Genomic DNA, 10,563 nt, shown 5'->3' on the forward strand with positions numbered 1-10,563 from the left:
TCGATTCCCTAAGTGTAAAATTCAAATATTTCGACCGTTGAACAGGGGGGAATCGGTTCCCTTCGAGCATTCTGGAAATCTCGGAGCCAAACCATTCAGGGGGGGAATCGATACCCCCTTGGTGGGGAATCGGTTCCCTCTGAGCAATCTGGAATTTTTGGCTTTGAAATGGTTCGAAATACTTTGAAAGATTATTTTGAAATTGTTTTAAGATTAAAACTTAATTTTACACTTAAGTAAGGATTAAAAATGATTTTTGAAATATTTTGAGTAATGTTTTGATATTCGAATAATTATATCGAATATACTTAGAAAATCATTTTGGAAAATCTTAAAATTCATTTAACTTAATTTGTTATATCGAAATATCAAAATGTTTTCAACAACAATGTTTGTGACTGCTGCTTTGGTCACGTTTTGTTGATCTCCCTTTCATCGTTGTCAACATTTCTACTTGTTGTAGATTTACTTGTCCATCTTCTTTTTTCTTGCGTCGATTTTCTTCTTGTAGAACAGCAGCTGCAACGTCATTGAATACTAGACTTGTGACATTACTGTTTGTTAAGTTGATGATGAGTTGATCATATGAATCATGTGGACTTTGAAGTAGAAGTTCAACACGTTCTTGTTCTCCTATTGTACATCTTAAGGATGTAAGCTGAGAAAATAAAGTGTTCAGCGTGTTTAAGTGCTCCGTCACTGAAGTAGATTATGGCATCCGGAGAGTGTACAATTTCCTCTTAAGGAAAATTTTATTGTGCAACGATGTAGCATCGTACAGTTTGGTGAGATGATCACATATCTCCTTAACTGTCTTCTTCTCCTCAATGCTTGACAATACTTCATCTGCTAATGCTAGATGAAAGTTTGCCATAGCATTCCCGTCCATTTCGATCCATTTGTTGTCATCTGTGAAATCTACCGGCCTTTCACTGATAGCTGATAGACAACCGTCTTTCCTCAGGATGGCTTTCATCTTCAATTTTCATAATGAGAAATTTCTCCTATTGAACTTTTCAATATCAAATTTCATTGTCATAGCTTATATTACGGATAACTCCCACTATTTCACTATCGTAAATAGTTTTCTGGAACCTTCAAAGAATGAGTAATAACTTCTTAATTTCTTATGTTGGATGATCCACCTTTTGGTGGCAACCACAAAGACAATAAGTAGATATTACACACTCAAATCTGGCTCTGATACCAATTGTTGCAGAATACGGCTATCGGATAGAGCAAAATCGTAACTGATAATTTGATAAAATAAAAAAGAATAAAAAGAAAACACAAATTTTACGAGGAAACCCCCTAAATAATATAGGGTAAAAACCACGGGCAAAGATAGAAGAATTTAACTATGATAAAATAAGAATTACAACTTCTTTCAATCTAACAAGGAGAAAACAATAAAAATTTTCTCTTGATAAAAAAGAGAAAGCAACTCTCAATAAAACTCTCTAAATTCTCTAGTATTGAGAGAAAACTAGAATGATTTGGGATGGTTTTGAAACTAAATGAGTTAGGGTATTTATAGTTGAAGCTTAAGGACTAATATTATAAATACCCTAAAGTATAGGGACTAAATGTGTAATTATCCCATGTCACTTTTTAACCAACTTGCTGCCAATTATCAACCATTTGCACCGAAAGTTTTGGCTAACAATTTCCACCGAAAGTTGTTTGCCTTTTCAACATCTATTTTATTTATTCAAATAATGGATTCGAGTATATGAATTCGGTATCCACTTTTGTGTTGCTACACCAACTACATTTTCCTTGAATTACTCATGTCTAACATCTATTACATTCGGTTAATTTTCTAATATGGGTATGAAGTTGTGATTCATATAAGGACGTATCTAACAATCCAAGCCTGAGTATCGTCTAGGGATCAATATCTGACCTGAACTCGATGGGTTCAGACTCGATCTTATAAGGATGGGTTTTCTTTAAATAATCGAGTTTGGGTTGAATCAGATTAAATTTTTGAAAGAATAAGATTGAGTCAAGTCGGGTTCAAATCTATGGTAAATAATAATATAATTGATCTTTATATATTTAGGGAAAATTACTATAATATCTTTATATCTATATATTTTTTCAATTAAGGGGACGTTTGGGAATGCTTATGAAAGTGCTTTTGGCCCAAAATTCAATGCAAAAACATTTCCAAACAACTAATTTTTCAACAAGAATTCACATTTGAATTTTGATTATTACTCAAATCGAATAGTTGGAAAAACAATGCTTTTGCATTGAAAAAGTTTGTGTGGAGATGTATTTTCAAACGAAACAGTCTCAATGTGTGTTGGGTCATGTCAAGTCACTTTGCCATTTTTACCTTAAAAATATGGTCGAGTTTCAGGTCAAATAATAGGTAAAAGAGTATTGTACTCGAGTCAGGTTCAGATGGGTCAAAAACCTAGCTCGATCAGATCCATGATCACCCCTAGTAACATTGTGATGTTTGCTTCCAATTACCGAGTGACTAGGAAATGCCAAAGTTGAGTTGATTGTGTGTTGTATATGTATACTGCTTTGACATTGATATAGGAAGCGTCGAGTGCGCATGATCCAAGTGACCGATTGAGGAGCAGCAGCCGAGGGAATTGGAGCTATGAATTTAGCCACTGTCGACCTTCAAAAAATATTGCAGAATCAGGCGATGTAAATCACCAAACCCAAATCTCTTCTTCAAATAAGAAGATGATGAGGCTGGATTTGGATGATTATCTAAAGCCCAACTGTGACGAATCTTTACTCCTCTAAACATGGAACCAACGACTTGCGATTGATTCAAGTACGCTTCTAATTTGTAGTCACATCTTTTAGTTAAAGTCACTTCAGTAATAACTTTGTAATTTATGGTTTAATAAGGGTGACTGTTGAAGGTATAGTTTTAATGCTACTTTGAATGGAAATTATTTATTGTATGTAGTATTGAAGAATGTTAAAGGTGATTTGTTGAGTGAAATTCATTTATTGATCTTTCAATAAATTTCTTGAGTATACCATATTATTTATTAGGGCAATGTATGCTCTCATTAAACTATACTGGAATTGTTGTTTTTGATATTAAATTTTTAAAATTATAAAATAATTATTAAATTTATTAAAATTATATAATTATAATTAGGGATGTTATGTTTTGTGGAATTTGTCCCATTTCGCTTCGCATCTAATTGGACGGGATGTTATGGATTTTGTGGGTATTTAATTATTATGTAAGGATTTTTTTTTAACTCGTGTTGAAGTTATATTTTATTTTATTAATTTTTGAAAAAAATTGTGATAGTTAAAAATAATAATTTATTTTTTATATTCTTTTCATAAAGAATAGTTTATATTTGTTTAATTGAAATTTATAAATATATTATGTAAAGCAGATCACGAGTTGAACATAACAGGGATTGAGTATCGGAATTTACATGAATAATAAAATAAAAATGATGATAATTTTAAATTTTTTATCCACTATTTGATGACAAAAATAAATATTCAATTAATATTAACTATTTTATAACACTTCAAGAAACTCAAAAATTATTTTATTACATCTTTTAAATGTTGAATTCGACTATCTCAATATAATTATATTTTATCATATGTACCCAAATTACAATGTTCTTAAACTTTTGAATATTCTAATTTCATCCTCAAATTATGATTCATTTTAAATTAATCCTTAAAATTTTGAACATTTCAATTTCATTCCTAAACTATAACTTATTTCTAAATTGGTCCATAAACTTTTGAAATATACCAATTTCATTCCAAATTTATCCAAATATAATTCGCCATAATTTAACCTAAATTTTGTTTTTTAAAGCATATAATAATATAACTTACCTACCGACTTTATTAACAAGGGTGTGATTAAGGTATATGTATAGTTTGAGATGAAATTGGAATGTTCAACAAGTTTGGGGACCAATTAAGAATGGATATAATTTGGGGATGAAATTGAAACGATCAACATGACAGTCTTAATTTAAGATAAAATTGAAACATCTAAAAGTTTAAGCACCAATTTAAAATAAGGGTCATACTTTCAAGACATATAATGCAATTAACTCTTATAATTAATTAAAACTCTCTTAGTCGATTACTATATTATGCGAGATTGATCCTATTTTATTTAATTTTAAATATAAAACATAAGCAAAATAAAAATAATCATGTTTAACTTCTCAATTAGGATTTGAACGAAGAAAGAAAAGCCTACGTATATACAAACAAGCAGCTTCATATAAACCCATGGTTTAACACTAAACAAAATAAAAGATTACCAACCAAACAACATGAACCCTAAGTCCCACATTTAGGTATATAATTCCAATCTTCATCTCTATAGATATGATTTTGCCTTATGGTGTCGAAGAATGGTCTATCATGCATAATTTCGAACAACCCTTAGATTCGACTCAACAAGCACAGGGGGAAACAATTCAATCAATTTCACCTTCCTCGATGTCATTTACCGGCACCGGAGCACTTTGGGGAGGTTTTTCTTCTTCTTCTTCCTCCTCGTCCGCCTTCATGTATAAACCTAGTTGTTCGAGGGGGTTGCTAATTCCCCGGAGATTGAAACTTCCCAACTCTTTTTGAGAATGACTTGGGCTAGTCTCCTCCATGAAATCAGGCAAACTTTCATCGTTGGTTGCCCTAAGCATCTCTAGGTCTTCCATAAATCGACCGTTCTCATTGATGTCCACTGTCTTCTCCACCTGCAAAGGGCATAAGCCTTTTCGTGTCAGCATAACCTATATTGCTCCAACACTTTATCGACACTGACGTAACCATGTTTGACTTACAAGGACTCCGAATACATTAAAAAACAACAAAATAACTGAATAAACCCATGAAGAATACCTATATCCAACACTTACACCCGAGTCAGATAACGTAAGACTGACAACATGGCACCACCTCAGCTTATACATAGTACGATATCTTCATTTACCTTTAAAAGAGCCTGCCGTGCGGCTTCTCTCTCCAGCTCCCTCTTCCTTTTGGCTTGAACAGCAGCTTCAGCTTCAGCTTTTTTCTTTGCCTCTTCCGCAGCTTTGGCCTCCGCTTGCAGTCGTGCTTTTTCTGATATCAAAGTAAAAGGGATCATATGGGTGTTTTTTTTTTTGCCCCGGGTGGGGGTGTGGAGAACCTACATTTCCAAATGAACATTAATCCAGTAAAAAATCAACATTAACGTAAAGCCTAACCTTCTCTCTGCCGCCTTTCAAGTTCCTCCCTCTCCATCTGCAGTTTCACCGGATCACCTTTCACACCCTGTGCTCAACCACGTAAAATATATATACATATGTTAATGGTGAGTCTTTGACCATAGTGCACCTACATGCATAAGGCTACCGTACTAACCTTTTCAAGTGCCTTTTCTCGAGCTTTAAGTATGGTGTCAACAAAACGTTTCCTCACAAGAGCCACATGATAGAGCTTTTCGGGGGAGACTTGCCTCTCAGATGGAGCACTCTCCTCTATAATTTTACAGCATTTTGGTGAGATGAGCCCCAACAGTAACACTACAGCCTTTTAATAATTATGCTTACCCTCTTGTTGGTCTTCTACCTCAATAGCACCAGGCTTATCATGAGAGTTTAACTCAACTTGACCAAACTCGTTTAACGACTCTGCACAAAACATATTTTTAAGAGAGACCTTGGACAAAATTTTCACGAGGCATGCATAGTGAAAATACAAGGATGAGGAACTTACGATTTGCATCATTGGGAGCAGCAGCACTGCTGTTTTGCAAATTGACATTTGTTCCCAAATTTGAATTTTCCTACCACAAAAGGATGGGAAAGATAATCTTTAGACCTTTGATACATTATGTTTCAAAACACGCCCACTTGAGATAAAGAAGGGTGCATTCGTCTTCAGTTCACTAAAACCTTTGATTCCCAAATTACCGAGATATAAAGATACCTTCGTAGAACTAACAGGAACTGAAGCTTTACCAGCATCTGACTCACTGCCAGAATCTGAATCTGAAAAGAAAAATATCAAATGAAAAAGATTGTTGAAAAAAAATACAGGTTTACAGTTGCTTTCGATTTGTAGTCAAGATAAGACAAAAAGGCTAGAAAGTCTTTTCCAACTTACTGATGCCAACAAAGAATTATGTGATTCAGAGGCTTGACTCAGATGGACCCCAATTTTAGTTACATCATCAATGAACATGAAACAGAAACTAATCCAAGAAATCTCATAAAGAAAACATAATTAACGAAATGGATCTAATTTGAGAAACTCTACTCTCAACCAATAAACTGGAAATCATCCAATTAATTGGTGCAAACTCCCACGAAGACTTAAGGTAATCTACTCAGACTCGAGTGTGAGTGTCGGATATGGGTATGCATCTAAAATGGACATCGACCTTTTTATGTATTTGCCTATTTGGAGGACTATATCCTTACCGTGCCAGATACAGGAACTTCAAGAAAAATAAATAGTCAGTAACTCGACAGTATGACTTTAACAGTAAAAATCTCATAGTGAATATTATTCAACGTCATATTTTACATAAAAGCTATTCCGATTCTTTCATTCATTTGATATACGATGTCTCACTATGAAATCAAGACAACAAAAAATTACTGAAGCTCGGCTTCCTCGTTTTCAAGCTCAAACTAAGCTTTTGCATATACAATTTTGAATATTTAAAATATATATTAAATTTTTCAATATATATATATATATATTAAAGGTTTAGTCTTGAAAGTTGTTTGAATCTGGTATTACAATGTTTGAATTTGACTCACTCGATAGCTCGAGCTCGAACTAGGCTAGATAATTTACAACTCAAATTTTGTTTTATTTATTTGAATTCAAGAAGCTCACAAGCACAAATTGTCTCATTTACACCCCTAAACAATAACAACCACTAGAAAGAGAACCAGATTCACCAATTGAGCTACTGGAACTACTGCATTTTACGGTTTATATGAGTTCAATCCTTCTCTATTTCTACAGGAAAGCATTTAGAAGTGGGATATCACTGCCAGAAACTATATCTATGACCTTTTCAACTTGATCATTACCTAGAGATAGAAGAGAATATCAGTTACGATTTGACCTTTCTATCAGATAATAATCCAGGAATGGCAGAAATAAAGTAAATTACCTTTACATGGCTGCATCGGTGAATTGTTAAATCCCGACTCATTACGAAGCTACAATAACGAAAAAAAAGAAAAAAAATCAATCTTGCACTCTGGATAGAAAAATCAGTGGGTGAGATAGAGACTTAGGACTACCTCCATTTCACAAGGTTCTGCTTTTGCTTGGTTTTTCTGTTTCCCCAGCAAATATTCATCCAAAAGTTTTCGCAATTTAAACAAGGTTTCATCACTAAGAGCATCGATATCAATTTCAATCTCATCTTCACCCATTTGACCATCAGTATAACTATGTTCTTTAAGGAAGTTAATAATATTTTCAGGCAATTCACCCAACAAAGACTCTAGTTCTGTGCTCAAAGACTGCTTTTCCTGATTGGTCATGATCTGTCCAATGGCCTCTGGTTTGATAATACTTTCTTTTAGGTTTATTTTTTTCTTTTCCAAAGGTAAAATGTTACAATTCGTTTCAACTTCTATACGCTCCGCTGATATTGAAGGCTTAGCATCAACATTCATTGTTATAGGAAGCTTCTTTTCTATAGCTTTCCATCTTGCTTCAAAATATTTGCTTAGCGTCTCAGCCATAGTGTGGACATCATTCCCAGGTGGATTATATGTCATTGCATTTGAGAGTGTAAGGCGAACATCAGTAGCAAAGTCCAATTGACTAGCATACTTCCCTGAAGCCATCTTCTTCCTCACAGTGCCGAAATCCATAGGATGCTTAATGACAGTGAAATAATCCGGAATGTTCAACTTCACCACATCAACAGGGTTGTTAAAAACCCAACCAAAATTATGTTGCATCAAATGGTTAAGCAAAGCCTTGCATTGCTTCATCAAATAAGCATTTGAAATACTCACAGCCACAGCTGGCTTCTGTTCAAAACGTCCAGATGTGGTCTTTTTTCTGTTGGTTCCGTTGTGTCCTTCAACTGGTCGTTTCTTCCCTTGTGGACTCAACACTCCAGACCGGTTAAAATTCTCAAGTGGAGGCCTCTTGTTCCCATCACTGCAACTCCTTTTGTCCACAGATGGCGATAAAAAGTCAACACTCGAGCCGAAACTAGCAACTTTCTTCTGTAGCAATCGAACCTGTTCAAGCTCCAGTTTTAATCTCAACACCAAATCCTTTCTCTCTGATTGTGACATCTTTGACAACTGCAAAGCTTGCCTGGGGACTCCAAAATTATCATAACTACAAGCATTCAAACTGATACATTTCCTTGTAGGTGCACACGAACCCTCTGATGCTGTCATTTCTGCACCGATCCGTCCTGAGCTCCCTATCCCTTCTGATTCCCCCATGTTCTCAACCACACGCCTGTAACCAGGGATTAAACCAGAAGATTTCCCTTCCTTAAAATGATCCTTAGACTTCCCCATCAATTGCGAAAATGAACACTTTCCAGATTCCTTCAGTCCTGCATATTCAAACGGAATAGTTTGTGCCATAAGATTAACTTCCAATGACAGCACATATTAACAATTCCGGTAAGACTCATAATCTTCCATAGTTATATAATTCAACGATACTCGATCCACCACTTGTTACAACCTCAAATTCGAAACTGGTTTAAATTCTTTCAGAAGTTCACAAATGAGCATTTCATTACTTTTCAAAAGTATTCTAATTGCAAGAAAACTGCAAATTTGCAACCTATCCAGCAGCCCTTTATACACCTCCAGCAAACATCAATCTCAAATCTAAGGTTCACATTCATCAAATATCAGAATGTTCAACTAAACCCTAATGAAAACACCAAAATTATACACTTTCTTCATAAGTTCCAAATCAATTCCCTTTCAACAAGCCCTAAAACTCTTTACTTCACTTTTTTTGCAGCTCAAAATCTCAAAGTTAAACTTCTTTTTCCCTCGCTTTCAAACAAATACTTGAAACGAATTGGTCTCGGCGACGAGGAATTATTAGAGAAAATATGAAAGATTCAATACTTAGCAAGCAGAGAAAAGGGGAACTAAAAAAACTAATCTTAGGAAAAAAAACTAATCTAAGCTCATTTCGGGAATAAACCCTTTTGAAATGCGATCGGATGAAACCCAAAGTCAGCTCCACAACAATCTCGAATTCCAAAACCTGGATTCAGAAAAAGTGCCGCTGATTCCCTCCAATAGAAACCCTAGAGAGAGACTGGAATTCCATCTCCCCCTTCTCTCTCATCGACGAATCTGGGATTCGCAGAAGAAACAAATATAGAGAGAAAACGTGAGCGAAAATGAAAGAAAGAAATTGAGGAAGTTGATGGGCTAAGCATTCGAGTTCTCTCTACTTAAAGGCCCAAAAATCTGATTTACCCGCCGCTATTTGAACTCATTCCCACCGTTAATTTAGTTGATGAAATCTAGCGGTTAGTTATTTTTATTAATTTTCTATATCCGTACAGATTAAATCCTACGGCTGTTATAATCCTAAGTCATTTTTTTATATCTAATTTATAAATTGATTAATTTCGATTGAGTAATCATTGATCTTATTTAAAGAATTTAATATTTTATTTTACTAAATCAATTTTTAACTATTTATATATTTTTTATCAAAAAACTTTATAATTTGAATTTGAAAGGTGATAGATGGGTCTCGAACCGAACCAAATATTCAATGAATTGTTCATGAATTGTTTGGCAGGAAGTTAATATATACACGTTTATTTATTAAATAAACGAACATGAATAATATTTTATGTTTGTTTAATTAAATGAACGAACATGAACAATTTGTTCATTTACTTTCGTAAACGTTCTGTAATTCGTTCGTTTATTTATGTTATATGTTCGTTCATTTATATTCAATCAATCTCCAATCTCATTTAAAATATTAAGATTGATAAATTGTAACATTAAACTCATTAATATTTTAAAATTTAATTAATTTTAAACCCTAATAAAAATAGGTAAATCATTTAAAGAAAATATAAACCATAAAATTATTTGAAAATAAAAAATTTCTTCTCAAATATAAACCCGATTAATTTTATGTTCATTTATGTTTGTTTATGTTCGTTCCTTTGTATTGTTTACGTTTGTTCATTTGTGTTCGTTTATCATTTTAACGAACAAACACGAACGAACATGAACAAGCTACATTCTTTAATGAACAAACGCAAGCAAGAAATTGCATTCATTTAGTTGTTCGTGTTTGTTCAACTAAAGTTAAACGAACGAATAAGAATGCATCTAGAGACGAAACTATAAATTTATTATAGCGGGAGTTAAAATATTTTTTATTGTTCATAAATACAATTTTTTAATTGAGGGATTGATAAATTTTTCTTTATTTATTTTTCAAAAGTATATTTTTAATATTATTTAATACTTAAAAATATAATTAGCGGGCCAGGCTCCTCTTAAGCCTTAGCCCCATGAAAGTCCGCCCCTGGTTATATATTGTGCTCTCTTT

General features: G+C 33.6%; 1 protein-coding gene across 1 annotated transcript; it reads right to left on the reverse strand.

Annotated features, from left to right (window-relative positions):
• Positions 1-4,376: 4,376 nt before the first annotated feature.
• LOC120184858 (transcription factor GTE8-like) lies at positions 4,377-9,387 on the reverse strand. The gene is made up of 9 exons (XM_039189225.1): positions 7,281-9,387; positions 7,148-7,196; positions 5,947-6,008; positions 5,734-5,803; positions 5,568-5,648; positions 5,380-5,495; positions 5,223-5,289; positions 4,967-5,097; positions 4,377-4,730 (listed from the first exon to the last, which is right to left on the reverse strand). Exons 1-9 carry the CDS (start codon positions 8,598-8,600, stop codon positions 4,452-4,454), a joined length of 2,175 nt encoding a protein of 724 aa, XP_039045156.1. The 5' UTR covers positions 8,601-9,387; the 3' UTR covers positions 4,377-4,451.
• Between the last annotated feature and the right edge of the window lie 1,176 nt (positions 9,388-10,563).

This window comes from Hibiscus syriacus, unplaced genomic scaffold (genome assembly GCF_006381635.1).
Source record: "Hibiscus syriacus cultivar Baekdansim isolate YM2019G1 unplaced genomic scaffold, ASM638163v2 tig00112957_pilon, whole genome shotgun sequence".
Classification (NCBI taxonomy): domain Eukaryota; kingdom Viridiplantae; phylum Streptophyta; class Magnoliopsida; order Malvales; family Malvaceae; genus Hibiscus; species Hibiscus syriacus.

Bases quoted from the DNA above. Each gene is read 5' to 3' on its own strand.
- LOC120184858 (XM_039189225.1), bottom strand. From the start codon at position 8,600: ATGGCACAAACTATTCCGTTTGAATATGCAGGACTGAAGGAATCTGGA. The intron at 7,197-7,280 runs GTAGTCCTAAGT...TCGTTATTGTAG, and splicing joins CAGAACCTTGTGAAATGGAG to CTTCGTAATGAGTCGGGATT. The intron at 4,731-4,966 runs GTAAATGAAGAT...TGCCCTTTGCAG, and splicing joins CACGGCAGGCTCTTTTAAAG to GTGGAGAAGACAGTGGACAT.